This window comes from Anopheles maculipalpis, chromosome 2RL, assembly GCF_943734695.1.
Source record: "Anopheles maculipalpis chromosome 2RL, idAnoMacuDA_375_x, whole genome shotgun sequence".
NCBI classification, from domain to species: domain Eukaryota; kingdom Metazoa; phylum Arthropoda; class Insecta; order Diptera; family Culicidae; genus Anopheles; species Anopheles maculipalpis.
In genome coordinates, this window is record NC_064871.1 from 75,479,006 (window position 1) to 75,500,109 (window position 21,104).

At 43.7% G+C, this 21,104-nt stretch overlaps 3 protein-coding genes across 3 annotated transcripts in view; all 3 read left to right on the forward strand.

Moving 5' to 3' along the window:
* Positions 1-21,104, forward strand: part of LOC126556487 (sortilin-related receptor-like) — a 213,719-nt gene that overhangs the window by 104,460 nt on the left and 88,155 nt on the right. The gene's annotated exons all lie outside the window — the stretch shown is intronic.
* LOC126556078 (E3 ubiquitin-protein ligase ariadne-1) overlaps positions 1-21,104 on the forward strand; it is a 157,895-nt gene that overhangs the window by 10,660 nt on the left and 126,131 nt on the right. The gene's annotated exons all lie outside the window — the stretch shown is intronic.
* On the forward strand, positions 16,094-18,274 carry LOC126556017 (synaptic vesicle glycoprotein 2B-like). The gene is made up of 5 exons (XM_050211174.1): positions 16,094-16,254; positions 16,321-16,912; positions 16,984-17,132; positions 17,202-18,021; positions 18,085-18,274. Exons 1-5 carry the CDS (start codon positions 16,218-16,220, stop codon positions 18,266-18,268), a joined length of 1,782 nt encoding a protein of 593 aa, XP_050067131.1. The 5' UTR covers positions 16,094-16,217; the 3' UTR covers positions 18,269-18,274.

Sequence of the window (21,104 nt, forward strand, 5' to 3'; positions counted from 1 at the left end):
GTAGTTGCTGTGTGATGTCAAGATGTTCTTAACCATCTGACTCGTGAAGACTTTTAGTGAACACTGTAGCAGCCTAGCGAACCTTTAAGCAAGATCAAGCACCGACTTCTTCTAATCTAATATGCCGTCCTTTCGATGTCCCCAAGTCTACCACAATAGTGCAATCATCGTAGATCAGCTAGAGTTCATCATTCTAGCGCCTCCCCATATGTCCAATGCAAAATTGCCGACCCAAAAGAATAGAAAAGTCGTAAAAATTAATTAATTTTATAACATATACAAAAACACGCAACCCTCCGCTGGATATGCACTCCAGATCGCTGCAGTTAAAGTGCATGTATAAAAGAGAGACATAATCGAAGCGATTCGAACAGCATAATGCAACACACACACACACAACAAAAAAAACCGGGTTCGCTGTCTGTTTCGCCACACATCATCACCATCGTTGGCAAGCGCTAGGTGCTGCTATCGGACGGGACGGGTGTCGCAGCGCTGCCTGCCCATGCCGGCATACTGAGTGGTGCGCGCACCGATTGGGCATTGTTATTGGATTACTCGCATTGCTGGTTGTGGGGATGTGCCACCTAAGCTCCCTCGGTCGTCGAGTACATTGTATCTGAACCTTCGGGTGAAAGGGGAATAGCTCGGGTTGCTGAGGTGGAAGCTTCCGGGAGGAGGAGGAGGAGGACGGTTTGATAGAACCGTGCGACCTGCCGGCACGACAAGTACACGGCGCGGTGTACGGTGCGAGTATTCAGTGCTACTTTGGAGCAGCTGCCAGCAGCGGTTTGATGTCGCATGTGTCTCTTCTTCCAGCACGGTACGGTTGTGAACGGAATCAGTGCAAAGCAGTAGTTGACGGCAGTTGCGATATTAAGGGTGGTGTAAATAAGCCGATGGCTACTAGTGGATTGTTTCATCCTTCGGAAACAGTGGAGGAAGCGGACAGGTGCAGTCTGTCGGCCACGTCAGGATCGCTTGTACGATAAAAACAAAACACTACACGTTGCCGATCACCGAAGTGATCAAGGTAATGTCCTGCAATTATTACTACGCTCAAGTCTTGCCAATCCCCAACACCCACCAAATGGTGATTACCACACATCAAGTAGTGCGTAGCCAACAACAAATTGATCAAATTGTTTAACTTGTTAAGTGCATTACGATTATCCTGGCCAGTTTTGTGTTGTGTTGTGGCTTTTTTTTCGGTTTCCCCCCCCCCCCCCCCCCCCCCCCCCCATTCACCAGAAAAAGCTTGCCATTTTTGGGTCAACCTCAACGCGATAATGGCACCAGGAGGGTCGACTGCGGCAACGGGCGCACGCGCCAAATGGTGTTGACACATTAGCACCATGCAGACGACTTTGGGCGGCCCTCTTTTCGGCGTACCGGGCGCAGTCCACAGCCCACAGGCGTGCTGATAATTGGGTGGATAAATATCGCAAAAGGTTGCGTCGTCGCCTCGGCGTATTGTGCGCGATCGGGTGTATTGTGTGCGTATGTTTCGGGGATTTGTTTTCGTTCGAACGGCCTGACTCATCACGAAATGGAGGACGATCTTCCTGCCATACCGGAACCTCTCCTACATGTGGTCTCCCTACATGTGATCAATTTTTCGTCATATCAAGGCTTGCAGCTTTGTGTGTTTCGAAACGGGCGCCATATTGATCATTAGTCCTCTCGATCGCCATTATTCGTGTTTACACACAAACATAAGATAAAACCTTCATCATAAAAATGTGTTAACGATACGCGCCTTTGCATATAGAGTGACCACCACCAAGCTATGTATTGTTTGTAGGAAGCAGAAAAAAGTGGCATTTGTTGACATCGAAACATCCAAACGCGCCTCTTTGTACGCGCGTTTGCCCAGTGGGACGTACAGGTGTACTGTTGCAGTGTGTCGCACGTGTTTGCTTATCGAAACAAAGGCACTAAAGCGGTTGCTAAAGGGATGCTACAGTGTTGTAACTATATTGGCACATTGATAGGCCCCGTTAAACCAAGGGCACATTCTTCGCACTACTGTTGCACTAGTTTATGAACGCTTTCGTTGTGGTTTATTATCAAAAAATAGTAAGGATGCCTTCAGTTACAGCTTACAGTTGCTTGTACGTATATAAATCTTCGTCTGCGTGCTTTTTTTTTTTTTGTACAAATTCTGGCTAATTCTTTATCGCCATTTTTGTTGGATAAGCGCAACGCAACCGGCCAGGTGATGATACCAAGCGCGCCTCTGAAAGCGCAACGAGGTAAAAATCAACAACTGTCACTCAAAGTCGCGGGCATGGTGGCGCGCACACCGGATCACGTGGAAACGTGATCGTGGGCATGAATCATACCTGCCCGTTGTCGGATTCTGCAACGCAACGCGTAAAGTGCGTAGATTGTTTGTTGTAAGATCGTTTGTTTTTCACGCTTTTTTTTTTTTTTTTGGTAAACGGGTACAACTCTTGGAAATGATTTTGGACGATTTTCACTCTCTCTTTCCATTCCAACACATATACACACACCGCGAGCAGCAGGGACGCACGCTTACACGTTGATGAAGTAAAACCATAGTCCGGCTAAGTGACGTCCAATTGAGCCAAATTGAATTAGATGGGTTGACAAATTTAGATGGCGAATAATTTGATTATCCATCCTCCTCCTTTAGCCGACCACGTACACACGCCCGGCTTTACTCATATACACGGTCAAACTACGACTCTAGGGTGTTGTTATCATCTGATGGACCATGCGCATAGTGCCGCCTGTGCTCGATGTGATCGTCAAATCACCTGGGGAAGTTTGAAATTTTACACAGATTGTCAACGGGTAAATCAAAGCTGTTTAATGTAATGAAAAGAATTATTTTATACATTTTTCTAAGTAGAAGAGAGAGTAGTAGTAGTAGGAGACAGAAGTTTGAGGATTCGTTGTAAGAATTATTGTACTATGAGCCAGATTTCGTTTGCTAATCAATCTATTGCCTTAAATAATGAGGCATCAAGTTAATGGCAAGGTTCGAAAGTTGATGTCCTTTCTTTTAATATCATGTGTTTCCATAATTCTTAGAAACAAGCTTAAGACTACCTTAGGATCGGAGTTCAAATAAAATCCGTAGAGAGGATTGACTATCCAACGTGGTATCAGCAAGTCTAGTAAGCCATTAGATGATGGGCAAGTCTTAGAGGATCGTTAAGCCAAGAGGAAGAAGAATCTTAAGATTTTTTGGTGCAGTAATTGTTGATTTTTCAATTTAATAACTCTCTTCCTTGCACTTCTGGGAAAGAATCAGATCTGACATACATTTTTCTAGAATTGGTGAGCAGGATACCCAAAATAAAGGAGATCCACAAGGCAATAATCCAAAACAAAGTGATCTATCACACTAAAGCAAGTGGATCCCACTTCAGTGCTTCAATCGAGAATTACTCTACGGCTATTTGACCTCAATATGACAGATACAATAACAGCCATTTGATGGATTAGGATATTTCTATCTCAGTGGCTCAAATGCATCTTTTGGTGATCTTGTATCGCCCTGGTGGAAATACGCATTATCACGTAGTTGGAGAAGGAATACAAGAGAAAAGATCAGGATTACGACCAAGCAGTAAAAATAAAACAACGACGATACGACCGTTCGTCCTTCCTAGGCTCATCCACCAAAGTTTCTTTGAGGAAGCTTAAAATCTTTCACTTAGTAAATGTAAGGTTTCCCTGCTAAACTTTATACTGCTTAAAAGCTACCTCTAGTATCATCGCAACAACAACATGTGTGTTTGCAGATCATACCAGTTCTTACCGGTTGATACATTTGGCCATGAAAATGTCCGAATGGCTGAACAGACAACACACGCACCAACGGTACGTACCTTTCGGCGTAAAACAGGCCGGAAGTTACGGTCAGGTACGCCCGTATGAGTCACTTAACAAGTGATTATGTGAGTGGAAGAAAGAAGAGATTGCGTTATATCTGAACGATCATATCTGACACACAACGCACAGTAAGCCCATGTGGTTACGGGAAACACTGGATCGAACTGGTTGAAGCTGGAGATTGTCCTGCTTTGTTCACTTTCCAATTGAGTGCCACCAAACCTGTGTTCTGAAGCAATATTTGTGGGCGGGTTGTATCACGAGGTCACCAAACTGTACGGTGCTGTTTTGAAGACATTCCTGGCTAATTCTAAAACGTGTAGAATTATTTTGCTTCATCATCGAACATTGCTGATACGCCGATCAAGGTCTACCACGAGCAGGGAATGATCGTGAACCTGCCAAAAAAGAACATTGCTGCGTGTGTACGAGTGTGCCGTGCTGTTTATACAGCTGCCAGTACTGGCCGTATCATCGGTATCGGGAGGGTAGGTACCTATTTGCGTACACCACCATCACCACCCCATATCACATCTTGCCCAAGTCCACACAATCAACCTCTCGTGACAGGCAGTTTGTAGAAGCTTATCCTCTCGCGCGATAAATGTTTCCCTACCTACAACTACCGTCGTCTTGCAGGTCTATCAGGTCTTCTGTGAAGACTTGCCAGGACTGCCCGACGAGTTCGCTTTCTGCACATGTCATTTCGCTCCTCGTACACTTGTACTTTTCCTCTACGCGAGCTCTGTCTGCGGCTCGGATGCGATCCATTTTCGGACCCGTTAGGACAACATCGGGAACCATAAATATAACTCCTCAAACAAGCAGGCTCTTGTACCGTTATCACCGTGAGCTCACGCCCGTTGCGTGTTATCTGTCAGGTGTCGACCGGTGGTGGTGGTGAATAATTTGGGATGCCTTGTTGACGAGTCCGTTGACGAGGAAGCTGGACGATGATCACGTTGTGATGGCACTCTAAGCTACCGCGTTTCGCGTGATGCTATTTGCAGTACGATATGGCGAGGGCTTTTTATCTTTACCCAACCCAGGCCTTTTCGGAGCTAATCTTCGACGCGAAAAGGCAACTATAAAAGGCGTACGCCGGTAGCAATCCTACCTTTCGAGGTTTGCTTGCAAACCCCGTACGAACTTTCCGTACCCGGCTGGAGAAAAAGAGCTTCTTTCCAAGTTGCGCAAGGATAGTGGTGCTGCAAGGTGTAGTGGAATTCTGCCATAACCAGTGGAACTAGCGTGGAACCGAAAAACTAGTGAAGGTAAGCGGCGTTCGATGCGATTGCTTCACGGGCCGAGTGTGTTGTGCTTTGCCACATGTCGTCAGGTGCAGGCGCGTGCTTATAATTTTATTTGCTTATACAAAACGTGCAACACCCGCGGTTGAACTATTTCACCTGGGCTAGTGCAATGCACCGGCTGTGCAAATGGGTTCTCTAAGTTTTCAAATCATTACCCAATTTCTGCATGCGCGGATGATTCACGCTCTCCGGGACACGAATGTTCACAGACGGCTCTGAATTCTGCACGACGATAATCGATCGTTTGGTACATTCGGTGTGTCACGATCGTGTAGAATTAGCCACCAATTATTGCTAAAGTATCATCAAACTGTGAAACTGTTAATTTTTCTTGAATACGCGTTGATATGTGTGTGTGTATGTGTGTCCCAACCATTTGCCAATGTTCCCTCTACAAGTCGTGTTCATGATCATGAAACGGCGAACGAACAAAAAAAAAAACACAAAACATTTGCACAAATTATCAACAACATAAACAAAGCCAATTCCATATCCAACCGGACAGGTTAGTCATCTGGAAAGGGATCTCGAGTGAGCGCGATCTACGCGCTTCAGGGAGATTCCGAGACGATTAGAAAGTGAGCGCTAATTTGCTATCAGAGACCGGGAACGCCACCGGCCTGTTGCGCAGCAAATCACTCCTTTTTCGCGTAAGCTGATAAGGAGCTGTGATTCAGGAAGTGTTTTCACCACTTATACCCATCGGCGATTCGAAAGGGTAATTTCGTCCGCTCGAGAAAAAAGTATCAGGAGAACGTGCGTAAATTGCCTTTCTACTGTTGCGTCTCAGTCTCTAATCATTCTTAGCTTTCGGGCTACAACATGGTGGAAGCTGTAAACGTCTGTCTACGTCTACGCACTACACAATGCCAGACATGTAGAACATGGCATTGCCGGTACCGATACTTCCAGTCGTTGCTGTATGATCGATTCTCCATCGATCGGGTGGTGGGTTGGAAAATACATCGTCGGAGAATGTGCCTCAACAACGCTACCATCGTGAACATCTCACGCGTACTGGCCGGTAGTCACGCGAAGCTGTAGGGGCGGAAACCCAGTCGGTTCAATAGACACCGCCAATACATGACCTTTTGTGAGGGTGGTAGAAGAGTTCTTAGTAAGCCAGACGTAAGCGGACGTTTGTGCGTTTGTTCCGGGGCGAGACTGAAACATAGAGTGCGTACTATGAAGGTTAAGGCTACCATAATTTGCATATTTAGAGGATGGCTTTTCTACATAGCCCCATTTTCACACTTCGATGAGAGACTGGTTTTTGCGTTCTCGAGTGATTGTTCTAAAAGCCAGGAGTGTGTTAAATAGGTCGAGATTATTGTTCTTTGTGAGGATTGCCAATGTGCAAAGGAATCGGAAAGTGTCTTACATTCGTCGTGCTCTGTGGCACCACAGAGATTTTCTCGGGAGATCTTGATTCGTCATATCTGGTTAACGTGACTTCATTTTCTCGCAGCTGGATAGTTTGTCCTCAGCGCAAGGGAGCGATCAGAATAGGACATGAAAGTGGACCCGTCACTGACGTCAGTTATTTTCTTCTCCTACTTCTTGGGTTAACGACCTAGGCCATCTCGGAGATCTTATGGCTTACGGGAGGAAAACGCGTAGTTGGATTGCCCGCTCTCACTACGGCGAAACGATTCTGCCATCGCTGCTATCGCCTCTTGATTACTTGATAGCTTGACTCATGTTTAAACACAAAGCACACAACAAACTCTCAATATCTGTCCTCTTAAAATACAATTTCATTACAATTTAGTTCTTGAAATTGTCACTTAATATGCGCCGTGTGAGACTGTCCTAGAATTTTACGCTTTGGAAAACTAAAAATTACTCCTAAAGTCTTTGGAACCCTCATGATGGAAAGCAAGGCTAGAGCTGTACATTAAATCTCAATTTGAAACTCTAGCATATCCCTGCTCTTCGGTTTTAGCTTTAGAATATTCATCTGCCTCCTTTGTGGCTACATTTTGTCCAGCTTCCGTAGCTTTTCAATGGAGAATCATCCAGAATTCTTCTGCTTAACGACCTGCTAGATCATGCCGGCCATCGAATAGCTTATTAGCAATACTGATATCACGTAGTTGGATAGTAGCTGCTCACTGGGGCGAGGTCCGGATGAGATTTGAGCTACGGCTCTGGTGTGAAAAGACCGGCATCACTGGCTTCTACCACCGGGATCACCTCGAGAGTTCATCTTCTTGGCTTAACAACCTTTTAGGCCACGTCGGCCATCTTCTGGCTTAGTAGACTTGCTGATCTGTATGGGATTTGAACTCCAGATCGCCCTGCCGTGTGAAGAAGCCGCTATCGCTTCTATCACCGGGATCGCATCAATTAGACATGGTAACTGATGTGCAACTTATTGCTAATGTATACCCGAGTAAGTGATTAAGTCAAAAAGGGGTCTCTATCATACAAAACTCCAAGAAAAAAAAGTTTCTTAAAAACCTCGTGGTAGAGACATAAATCTAAACATAAGCTAAAAAATGCAATGATGTAATTTATAAAAAAGTTTCAATTAATTATCTTGACTATTAAGAGGAACCTTCGATAGCTGAACCTCTACAATATCTGCCGGAGTACCGCTTTGTGTACCACGAAATATTATTTACACACGATGACACATTCGCTGTAAAATGAACCTATAAAGAATGATACCACCTGCTAAAGCTTCCACTTCACACCGATCGCGATCAAATTGACCCTTTAGCAATACCTCCCGCCGTGTCCTTGACTAATGAACGGAACTTGATTTATGTTTTAAAGCGAATTAACACCCCGTGTGATCATGAAAATTAGTGACACGATCACGATCCATTTATCAATGGCTCTAGCAACTCTAGGAACTGGGAGACTACAATTATTCTACCAATTCTTTGTACATTTCGTCGGGTAACCGTTTGGATCATTTTCACCCACCACGAAAGTTTTCCCATGCGTTCCCTCACTGATAAGCCGTACCGGGAAAGACACGAACCGCTGGCGGGAACGACGGAAAGATGCGAACACAGCATCAACACTGGTGGTGTGCACAACCGTCAATACTTGCCCCCCGCGCGCGCAATATTGATTCATCCGATCGAACGAGCCACACATTCAGTCACAAAGCTTCTGCCGATCGTTGCGCACCAGCCACCATTTCGGTACGGTTCCCTTTGCGGCGTAAGCGTGTGCGTTAGCTTGTGTGCCGAGTGTGTGTGTGTTACGGCTTAACGCCATAAGCTGTTGCTAGTAGTTCCCGTTCCGTTGCGAGTTGTCATTCACTCGCTAGATACCACTCGCCTAGGACGGTACTGGACGGTGCTTCAAAAAAGGATCACTTGCGCGAATCGGTGTACGACGACGTGTTGCATGAAGAGCATTACTAGCGTGTTGCAGTCTTGTTGATGAAGATCAAAGTGTACATGTGGTGTCGCGTTGTGTCCTCGCGCTCGGTGGTACCTTCTTACACACGTGCCTACAAACAACCCGAACGGACCTAAAAGTGACTCCGAAGCAAATGTAATTAAAACGAGCAAAGATATTGAAAGAAGTGCTAGGGTTGTGATCCTCTGTGATTGATCGTTCGTGCGAATATTGTGTGCTACCACTGCTCCTCATATCGTTGCTGGACGTTCTATATCCACAATTCGTTTTCGAAAAAAACAAAACAAGTGCACCGAAAGAGGCAAAAAACCCAGACCCGTCCTCGGCTCACAAGTGGCGAATCTTCCTTTAGTTTCCGTTTTGCGCCCAACCAAACGGTGTTAATGTTTCACGAGCTGCTGCGCCTATCATCAGTACAGTGTGAACCAACTTTCCACGACAAACGATCGTATAAAACGGTCCGTTTGTTCGATTCGCGCCAACGGGCCAACAGTTGTTTGTGACAAAAAGGTATGTCTTTTTTTTGTTGATGTACAGAGCGGCCTCTTATAGATGATCGGCAATTGATCGGCTAAAATTCGATTGACATGTGCTAGAGATATAATTTATATCCGGGCGTCGCAATAAAAAAAATGAAGACTTCAGATCTACTTTCCATTCGCGCCTCGTCATTGATAAACATGATTGTTTGGCAGTATCGCACTTAAAACCCTAAGCGAGTTTAAATTGCTATCACCGCTTACATCATCTAGCCTGACCGGTGTTTGGAGTAGCGGTCGGTGATGCCTCGGTGCAAGTGTCTGTCCACCCACGGCACTTTACACGTTCAGCATAAAGGCACGGTGAGAAGCCCGGCAGCAGCATCCAACCTCGATCGAAAGATCTCCCACGCCCTTGGCCATGTGGTTGGTTGGCCGTTCGTTCGTTCGGCTCGCTAGACCTAAGCAGCATTTTCGCGCCAGTGCGATTGGCAATTGTTCGATCCACACGCGGTACCCGGGTGCCTGCCCGAGGGTGCAATTATTGCAACACACGGAATTGTTGCTGCAAACCGAATTTCGCTACCGCTACCAAGTGCTAAAGCATATGCAATTTCTGACAGCGAACGTGAGTCGGTAAACTATCGGCAGATCAGATAACCGAGTCGTTGGAGCATCTTTTGCCACCTTTGGGGAAGATAATCGATCCTCGGTATACTGCTGCGTATTTGTGTGCATCAAGCAAGAGTGAATTCTCTTGAGTCCCCACAACGGAGAGACAGCGTGATGGGTATTCGAACATTAACCTTCTGTGCGTTGGCGTTTATGTGTGCTGTGCTGATAATGATCGAAACTGATTCACGCACCTGACCTGGAATGGAAAATAATATTTTAATGATGATTCCAACAAAATAGGTTTCGAAACTTACAGATCGTGTGTGCTTGTTAGTAAGCGAGTAGAGGATAACAATTTAATTTTGATTTAAACATTGTGTCCAATGCCATGCGTGTTCGTGTATGTATGCGACAATTTTGTTTGTGACTTGTGAGCGCAAGTTCTTCAGGAAGGGAATTAATTTCAAACGACGCCCCCCCCCCAATAATGCTCACAAACGGAAGAGTAAACAAACATTGGCGTCCACTGGACCCAATGTGCAATGTGGCCTTGCTTTCTTTCTACTTGTGTGGTACACATAAAAAAAAACCGGGCGGCCCTCTAAACCACGGTAATCATTTTCGATTGAGAAATGCGCTCCGAACAAACGCAGAGCAAACAACGTGCGACAAGAATTAAGATGTCCGGCAATTGTCGAGGTGTATGCGTCATTCGTCAACCATTTCGTCATGTTCGGAGGCTGCAAAAGATTGACCGTGCTTTTACCACCTTTGGGGAAGTCATGCCAGTAGAGAGCGGCGACCACTCGACGGCGGCGGTGGGCTTCATTTGATGATTTAATTAGCAAAACAAATTTTCTAATCAATGCCGCTAATGTCCGCCCACGCCACCTAATCACGTGCTACCATCCGCCCCCCCCCCCCTCCGCCGCTCACTCGCCTTTTCTTTTGGGGAGGACGGGCAGGTGGAAATGCACGAGTATGCTCCCGAACCGGAATTGCGAATGAATGCAGCTCATTCGCATAACTGGCCCTGCGGGCGATCGCGATCAGAAGATGGTAGAACGCGCCCAACCGGGTAGTGCAGTGTTGGTGTATGGTATTATTTATACACCCGATGCTTGTAAGCTTCAGGGAGGGGGATTTAGAATTAAGCTTCCACCCTAATATCCGGGAACGATTTTTTTGCGTGTGCGAATCGAAAGCGACTGGCAAGGTTGCGAAAGGTAAAAGTCAGGGTTGTTCAATAGTTTGCTCCGGTTTGCGATTAAGTTTTGACCGGTTGGATGTGGGGTTTGGGGCTAGTTTTAACTAGATTTTGCGTTGTTTCGTCGATTGGCAGACGGATCAACGGGTGCACTTGGTTTATGAGTTATAATTATATGTCGTGCTGGAAGAATGCGGTTTGATGGACCATGTTTTAAACTAAATGGAAGGAGTTTTTGAAATTTTTAAGTGAATGTTTAATTTGACCAACGATTGTAGATAATTGCAATGGACAAATCAGGATTTGAAATCCGTTATTTTGAAGTCTTGGCCATTTCGAAGTAAAACAATCTTCTGGAAGTTGATCACCAATTCTAAATAATTCGGTAGCACAGGCAGTAGAACCGAGAAACCTATTCCCGTTTGAACCGTCTCCGCGTACACAGGAATAATTATGTAGTTCTTCTTCTTGGCTTAACGGCCTCTAAGGTCACGTCGGACATTGTATGGCTCTTACTAGACTTGCCGATACCACGTAGTTGGATAGTCAAGTCCTCACTGCAGGGGATTTGGGATTAAAATCCCTTTTCTGCAGTTTAAAGACCGGTGCCACCGTCGCCTACACCACCGATTATCTAGTTACTAGTAGGATCAACTCATGGAAGATAAAAAGAAGATTATTATCCAGCCTTCACCTTAGTTTGAGGAAAACCCTTGTTTCTGGATACCGATGAAGGACATCCAGTAAGAGATCATAACGTGCGACTTTTTTCATGTGGTTACTAACCATTGTTCGAATTCGTCGAAACTAGGATATTTATAGAGTTCTAAAAGTTTACGATCTGGTAATGTCCCAGGTAGCAACTTTCCAATTCTTGGGTTTCTTCTTTTACTTGGCTTAATGACCGGCTATCGAATGGATTAGTAGACTTATTGGTACCACGTAGTTGTATAGCTAGTCCTCACTACGCACAGTGGTTCAGCTAGGTCCAGAGGGCGGACGTAAAGTCGAATGTTTTCATAATTGATTTGGTACTGAAGAATGACATATTAAGTGTCTAAGTATTGTCATTGTAATTAGAACATCTAGATGGTGCCACTGAACGGATTTATAGTATGGCGCGTTGCATGTTGTATTTTACATTTATGAATGATTTTTTCTACAAGGGGTAATATAGCATTTAAATTGATTGTATTGCACGAATAAAATCTTTATATGAAATAATAATAATTTTAATGTATAATAATAATAATAAATAAATAAAAAATAAAATAAAATTTGAAGGGGCAGCTAGGAGAAGCTGAAATTTCTATAGACCAGTTATAATATTTTATATTTCAAGTGAGTTACTATACCAACAACAGCAAACTGCAGCAAAAAGAGTGCAGGACTATAAAAGTTAAAGTATTGTCATTTTTTTAGGTTTTTAGCAACATTTGAAACAAAATTGAAAAATGAATTTGAAGCAAAACAACTTTCAACACAGTTCCATTTTTTTATCTAACTGTCCAAACGTATTTTAAAATTCTAATGTAATGTTCTTAGCAACATTTAAATGCAAATAATTTTAAAATAAGTGCAAACCTACCATTGTATTTCTATTAGAAATCTCTGAAAATGAGACCTTTTGTCAAGTTCAGTGATTGATATCTATTACGGTTATAAACGGAGGTGTACAATATTTGGGATTTTTGTTTCATAATTTTTAGATTTTCAAACAAATAACTATGTTGTAAAATCTTTGTGAACTAATGTGCTACGGGGAAGAGAGTAAAGATATTTGCTCAAAAGCTTTTTTTATTTACATTTGATTATTACGGTCTAGTGCCGTATTGTCGTTTGCTCAAAAGCTATCAAAAGCAAATAATTGCTTCCAACTCCCAACCAACTCTTTTCATAAAGACAATTTTGTAAAATTATACTAGTACTGCCGAATACTACATGCATCATCCGTTTTGGATCATAATTTTGGAGAAAGTGTGAAAAATTTTAACGTCAACTGATTTACTTCACAGCCCAGTGTGAAACTTTGATCAGAAAATACAATTTCTGTAAAGTCATTGTGGTTCCATAAGGCAAAAAAAAACTTAACTGCAATCGTCCAGCCCACTTTCGTATGTATTTTTCCCATAAAATATATAAAGCCATTAAACACTGAGATAAGAGAAATGTCAAATTTTGTAAACCCTTGTATAAGCTGTGCTCAATTGTTTCCAACATGTATAATTCATTACTTAAAAAAAAAAGAACTCTTCAACTGTAAGTAGAGCAAATGGCCATATCGTTCCCGGCACAGGTTGAAGGAAAGTCGTGTACCTATTTTTAATCGCCTTTATACAATCACGAACCAGATTTATGAATTAACATTATTACCATCAGTGAATGATTGAAGCAATCACCGGCAAGGCGTAAAATAAATGGTCGTAGAATATAGTAATACGCATGCATTGCATATTCAATTCCACTTTCCCACCCTGCGGCTCAAACACCATTCGAAGATAAGCCGGGACCGGTTTTAAGCGTTTGCTTGTTTGTCTGTTCAATCCGCATAAAAAACGCCACGGTGCCACATTCGTATGCAATTTCAAATGCTTAACCATTCACCAATGGCTTCTCACGCGGCAGGTTCGCCAACGGGCACGAAATGCACGAAAAGGGGGAAGAGGGATTGACGTAAAATGCACTCGTCGCACGTTACTATTAGCATTGTGGAAATGGGACTAGCCTGAATGATGGGCAGATAAAGACGCTGGCTAATGAGCTGAACTGTGATCGGATTGAAACTAATGTTTACATCAAGAGTTACTAAGCATAGCCCGAGAATTGACCACTTGTTGTCACAGAGCCACTCTTATGAAAGACATCGATCGCTGTTGAATCACCCAATTAGTGCATCCGATATTGTAATCCTCCGGGCAGTTGTCGGGCCGAGGATTTATTCGCCAAACATAGGAAATAATCCGCTCGTCACCAGACGTTTGGCACACATCACCAAGCGGCAGCAGGCAGGTGTTAATTTTGAAACTCGATTCGTTTTCTGCCAGCAATTACAGCGACTAATTGCAATTCCCTTTCGCTTAAAGATGATTGTTTTGCGATCGAACCCCGGGTGGGTGACGCATTTAGGCAGCCAGCCCAGTTACAGCAAATAGCTGTTTAATATTTAAGCTATCCAATCGTGGAAATACGCAGCAGAAACGCGCAACGCGCTGGGCAACAACATTCGTAATGTGGTCGAAATGCGCCTGTTCCTGGCTTAACTCGAGCAATATGGAAGTAACGCTCAATTACTTCAATCATCCCTTTTTGCCGCCGGTGGTCGACCAGCACGATTGCCAGCTGGACAGAATTTCATTAATCTAGTTTACAACGCGGCTTACGGGTCGATGTCTTCCCTATCATCATTAGCTATCATTAGTGATCACCGAGTGCGTGGTCATATAATGAAAAACGGCGGCAAAACAAATTACGACAGCTTCCTCGATCGAGCCCTTTACATTTGAGGCACGGAGGTAATAAAAGGATGAAAAGTAGAAAAAAATCCATTTATGATAAAACGTTTTACGGTCGATTTTCTGTGCAAATTGGTTAATGATTGATGGAATTGGTTGTAGTTAGTGTGAACTTCAAGTCACAATTAATTAACAATTCCTTTCGATTACACTAGATTTACAGTGAATGCCAATAAAATAACCACCTCCTATAGTGCAACAGACAAAAAAGAGATTGTGAAGCCATTTTTCAAAGAATCTATTTGGCGACAGCGACGCCGGTCTTCAAACGGTAGGACCGGGGTTCCAATCCCATCTGGATCTTACCCCCCAAATGAAGACTTGACTATCCAGCTACGTGGTATCGGAGAGAGTCTAGTAAGCCATTGGATGGCCGACGTCACCTAGAAGGTCGCTAAACCAACAAGAAGCAGACTTTTGTTGTTTTTCTTAATTTAGTTAAACATTTTGAACACATGTTCCGGTCGTTGGATAAATGATGAAATCGATTGTTAATCGCTTTGATTGATTCTCACGAAAATATGGCTAAAACACATTCGATCATAAAATGGGCATGAGAAATTTGAAACCGTGATCAATATTTGTTCTCTCAGCCATTTCCCTTAACTTGTATGTTATTCGACGACATCAGATAATCGAAATCAGGATTAATTATTGCTTCATGTTCACACTTCTCATAAATTGTATGAGACATTTTAAACCCTGATTTATATCTGTTCTCTTAACCAATTTCCATGCCTTGTAGGACAAATTTATGATCATTCAACAATTTTAAAGTTAAATTAACTATTGGACAAATACAAAAATGATCTAGACAGTGCAGTTGCTGATGATAATTCCACCAAAATGTGGTAAAGTTATACCTAGTAGAAGTATCTAAATCAGCTTTATGGCAAGCGGACATCTTATATTAAATACTCTGAAATTTATAGAATTGAGATTTCATTTATTCATTTATGACACTGCCTTGCTAAGCCAGAACTTTATTTTTTTTGTTTAAATTTCTCTCCAATATGTTAAACTATTAACTCCCTCATGGAAACCTTGAATACTATAAATCATTATAAAGAATAATATTCCATCTGTGCATGTTTGTGTGGGTCTTTAAAACCCCACTATTAATAACCAAACTAGACCAAACAACACTTAATTTCGGACGGCAATTTGAAAGGCGAATGAAAGGAAATAATGCATAAAAAATGGACAAAGGGTATCATAATCGAGGTTGAAGATAAACCTCAAGACCCTAAGTACCTCCTGAGCAAAATCGTCTCGTATCCGATTCTCGTTGTATGGTCAAACCTCACATTTATAAACTACCTGGTCTTGAGAAGTAGAAGAGTAATCAACGCAAAATTATTTTTCCTGCGTCGAAGTATCGTCCATATAAATGTATGTCCTGCAGCAAACGAATGACTCGAGTTCTTCCGCTCCCAAAAATCCCACAAACGATTTTCAAGATCATGCCATACGAGACATCTTAATACCACGTAGTTGGATAGTTAGTCCTCGCTACGGAGCAACGGTTCGGATGAGGTTCGATAGACTGTTCTGCCGTGTGATGTCCGACTTCTCAGAGATCGAAGATTGTTGGCAAGTTAGGATGATCTTCTAGTGCCAACAGTAAATTAACTCTTAGAACCTGTCCCTAAAATGCACAAGAACGAATTTGAGCGCAAAATTAATAATTATACACTTTTCATGTTTTGATTTCAGTTATCAACAATAAACAACTCAACCTAAACCTTTTATCGTAAAAAAAAAACCCGTATTTTCTATCCTTGGTTAACTTTGTTTTCCTGTGCAAGCGCAACCGAACAAAAACACACCTCGCCTACATAGGATGGTAGAAGGTGACACTGATCAGAACCTGTCAAAGTGTAAGTAAACAGCTCATACTGCGCAGTGGCAGCCAGTTAATGCATTTCTTCCCCTCCGCACCGCAGATACCGATGTAAAGGACGACAGAGTAGCGAACGGTGACAGCAAGGATCATCCGTTGGCGGGAGTCGTTGCCGTCTCCCTGCATGAGAAATCGCTGGCCAATCAGCAGCTCAGCCTGCCGCACGGACCACTGAACGGTGCCGGCGAACGGGCGATCGTCAGTAAGCAGCTCGAGGCGAAGGTTGGCTCCGGTGGTGGTGGTGGTGCGGACCCCGAACGGGGCGCCTACTCGATCAAAGCTGACTTCGAGCAGGCGATAGAGCTTACTGGTTATGGCAGATTCCACTACATCCTGTTAGCAATATGTGGCTTGGTGAGCACCAGCGAGGAGATGGACGTCATCTCGATGTCGTTCATTCTACCCTCGGCCCAGTGCGATCTCGATCTGAACACGCAGAGCAAGGGCTGGCTGAACTCGATCATCTTCATCGGCATGATGTTTGGTGCGTACGTGTGGGGCAGCGTTGCCGATTCGCTCGGCCGAAAGAAGGTGCTGATCGTGATCTCGATCATGAACGCGTTCTGCATCGTCGCGTCGTCCTTCTCGCAAACGTACGAAGTGTTTATGGTGTTCCGATTCCTCAACGGTGTGGCGTAAGTAGCACGTGGTGCAAACATCCAAGCGCTTAGAATGCTAATGTGCGATTATTTAATTTCACTTACAGGTTAGGTGGTAGTGGTCCCGTCATTTGGCCGTACTTTGCTGAGTTCCAACCCAAATCAAAGCGTGGCTCCATGCTTAGCTTTATGGCTGCGTTCTGGACCATCGGTAATCTGCTCGTTGCCGGACTGGCCTGGCTGATCATCCCCACTGGTAAGTGTTCGGGTCAGAATGGATCTGTAACCGAGCTCGGTCTTACATTAAGCTTTTGTCATCCAATAGGAATCGGAATCACAACACCCGCCTTCACGTACAACTCGTGGCGCATCTTTCTGCTCGTCTGCTCCATCCCATCCTTCATAGTGGCTGCCCTACTACTATACCTGCCGGAATCGCCCAAGTTCCTGCTGTCGCAGGGCAAGATCGATGAGGCGCTCGCCATCTTCCGCGGTATCTATGTCACCAACACGGGCAAATCGAAAGATCAGTACCCGGTACGGGAGCTGCTGATCGACGACAAGCTGCGGGAGGAGCTGGAAGCCGTCACGAAACCGATCAAGAACAAGTACAAGCGCATGCTGTACGACATACTGGACAACAGCAAGCAGGTGTTTATGTCACCGATCCTCAAGTTCACCGTCATATCGATCACGATCAACTTTACGTTCCACATCGGGTACTACGGGCTGATGATGTGGTTCCCGGAGTTGTTTAACCGTTTCGACGAATTTACCCGTGCCCATCCGGGCGTGGAAGATGCGTCGGTATGTCAGGTGACGGATTACGTCGTCGGGATGGGATCACACTCACAAACTGGCGTCTGTTCGGCCACCATACCGAGCACGGTGTTTATGGAGTCACTGATCACCGTAGCGGCGGCCCTGCCAGCTAACATTATTGCCGTGCTGGGTATGGACCGGTTGGGACGCAAGTTCTTCCTCGTCTTCAGTACGATGGCTGCCGGGGCCTGTTCTGCGTCGATGTACTTCGTCACCAATCAACATCAGAATCTTGCCGTATCGGCCGTCTTCAGTGGCGTTATCTCGATGGGTAACGCTTCGCTTGATTGTCTGATCACGGAAGTGTTTCCAACGAATTTACGGTAAGTTCGGAAGAATGATTGGTATTGTTCAGTGGTTTTTTAATATCTGTCGTGTATTTACAGTGCAACCGGAGTTGCGATATCGATGGTAGCCGCTCGTTTGGGAGGTATTATCGGTAACGTGGTTATTGCCACGCTGCTCGATCTCTACTGTCCCGCACCAACGTTCATCGTGGCCGTCCTGCTGGCGGGTGGCGGTCTGATGTGTTTGTTCCTACCGAACACTACTCGTACCGCACTGTCCTAGTGAGTCTGTGTACAGTGGCGCCAAACGCCAACGATAATACACCACCGACTGGGCAAGGCAATGTGCGCGTGTGTTGTGAGTGTGCTTACTACGCTGGTGAAATCAACAACGAGCCCGAAAAACTCATGGAAGCTGTTTAATTATTATTTTTTTATCGCTCACATTCATTTCTAAACCATGTTACATCACTTTATGGTCATCCTGTTGTTTTATTTTATGTTTCTTGTTATATCATGCTTTCCTCGAACGGTTAAAGGGAGAAGAGATTTAAGCTAAGCCAGGTGCTCACCAAGCAAATGGAGAAGATATATGATTTTATTAACGCGTAATGAGGCGATACGATAGTGCGCTATCAATCAACGCACAATTCCTAGCAGCGTAAGCGAATGATACGACTTCAAATGGGCCCGATCGATTGATATTGGAACCTGCAAAGTGTTTGTTTCATTCGGTCTGTGTTTTTTTGTATACTCCTAACCCCGCCGTTCCAACCATCAGAACGTCAACCCCAGAATTCATCCTGAATGAATTGTGAATCAAGCCATTTATCGTAAGCGCCGCTCTACACCCGTGGCGTACCGTGTGACGCACATGAGCGTGTGCGGTTCTGTTCGAGAAAAGAAAGCTCCCCCGTCAAAAGAATTTATTGTAGCGCCCGAGTAGGTGGAAAGAAGTGTTAAACTTAATCTTAAACAAAATAGCAAGCCTTTTTGCAGCGAGGTGTATCGATTAAAGTAATGAACACGAGAGTAGCAAATAAACGTTTAGCAAGCAAGTGATGGTCTGTTTTTGGATCCTTTTTTTATTTTTTTATTTTTCTAATGAATGGACGCTGTTTAAATTGCGGCGGTGGATGAATGAACTTTACTTAAAAATATCGTGTGTGGTTTTTGGGTATTATTTGTTGGCCTGTGCCAAGGACAGAGGATATTATTTGCGTCATGGTGATATTTGAGCACAAACCACCAGGCGTCTCCATTGAAAGTTGAGAAGATTTCAGAAATGTCAGAGGTAAAATCTTAAATGATTAAATTTTATACTAGTAAATGGTTTAGTTTTTGGTGCATAGGTTACTTCAATTAAAATACTTAAGACAAAGTTCCACCATAACTTCATCTTCTTCTTGATGTATTAACGTTCAGCTAGGTCAAGTCGGACGTAGCTGAAGTGTACTAATAATCTTACTTGATTATTAGTGAATCCTTTATAAGGTGACTGACGGTCCGAATGGGATTCGGTCTGAAATTACCGAATTTTCATGGGTGCGGCAAAATGCAGCAAGAATCATATTCACCCATGAGTCAGCGGACACAATTTGACAGCTCTAACCGTCAGTGGAACTCTAACCATGAAGGCAAAAATCGAGAAGAACTCCGTTCAGAAGTATGTACGATCAAAGAACGGCACCCCGGCGCATCGAAAACGGATATCGTGCGGTACTTTCTGGACGCCGGATACGCCCGTTACGACATCTACAACATCTTGGCACTATTGGATAACAATCAGACCATCGAAAGAAAACCCGTTTCCGGACGGCCGAAGACCCCGAGCGGCAAGAAGCTTCATATGAAGCTGAAGAGGAAGACCGAGGGAAAAGCCGGAAGTTACTAGATTTCTAGTAACCGAATGGGATTAGATTTCAGGTCCTTCCACGTGAAAAGCGGTGGCTGTATTGGGCCGCTGTACTTCTCCCAGCTAAATATTGTGCGATATCCTTTATGTGTTAGTTTCGTGTTAAGTTTGAAAAGCATATCGATTTCACATATAAGCTTCAAAGATTCTTTAATAATAACATTTAGATTTTATTGTATCGTTGTAAAAACCCGTTGTTTTCAAAAGAACGATACTTCGGATTATCCGTGCTCACGATACGAATGCTTTCGCTATATTTCGAGTAGACTTCTCACTCGATGAGCTTTTCGTGCAGCTTCATCTCACTTCCTACGATAGTGATGTTCTCATTTTCGAAAGAATCTCGTTTGAAGAAGGCGTTTTTCAACGGCATATTACTAAAAAATAATGGAAATTTTGAACCAGGAAATACAATAAAGCAATGTCTTTGACAGTAAACTGACAGGACTTCTCGAAGTACACTACACATTACGCTGCACCAAGCTAATTCAGTTTTGGATCTAGATAACTACTACATGATATAGCTTGATGAAAGTTTAATATTACGATTGTTCGGTGTCGGACTTGTGACTTGCACATGTTACCTTTCCAAACATTATCCCCTAAACACTAATAAACAGTAAAGCCCAGAAGGCCCATCGATATTACCGATGGCTCTATGTTCACATGTTGCTGCTCCAAGAATGCCGGCACCGTACATCCAATTAATAATAAGTTAAATGACAATATAACACCAGCCCCGTATAAAACATGCTCAGACTTACATTCTATGTATCAATTCAGCGAAGAAATACTCCGTTTCACACTAACTTTTTCACATTTTTATTTTCAAAAACATCCTGTTCAAATTAAAAACAAACGCATATTTGGCATTGGTGGATTTGACAGCCAGTGAGTCAGTGAGGGAAGTGAACGGTGAAGACATTTCACTGACACAACTGCCATGTTGAATTTTATTTTGACAGTTGCCTCTCGTATTTATATGCGAGCCAGAGCTGTTTTAGAGCTAAGTAATAATTTAACAAAATATGAATATTTCTACGTTGCTCGTAATATATCAAAACAATTTGGTCACTAGTAAAACCCCTTAAAAAATAAAGAATGTAATTTTTGCAGCAGAATGCAAGAATTCTCCCGATTCGCTACTGTCACACTGGTGCATCTTCCACCGAGACATCTGTTGGCAACTTGAACCTACACGCAC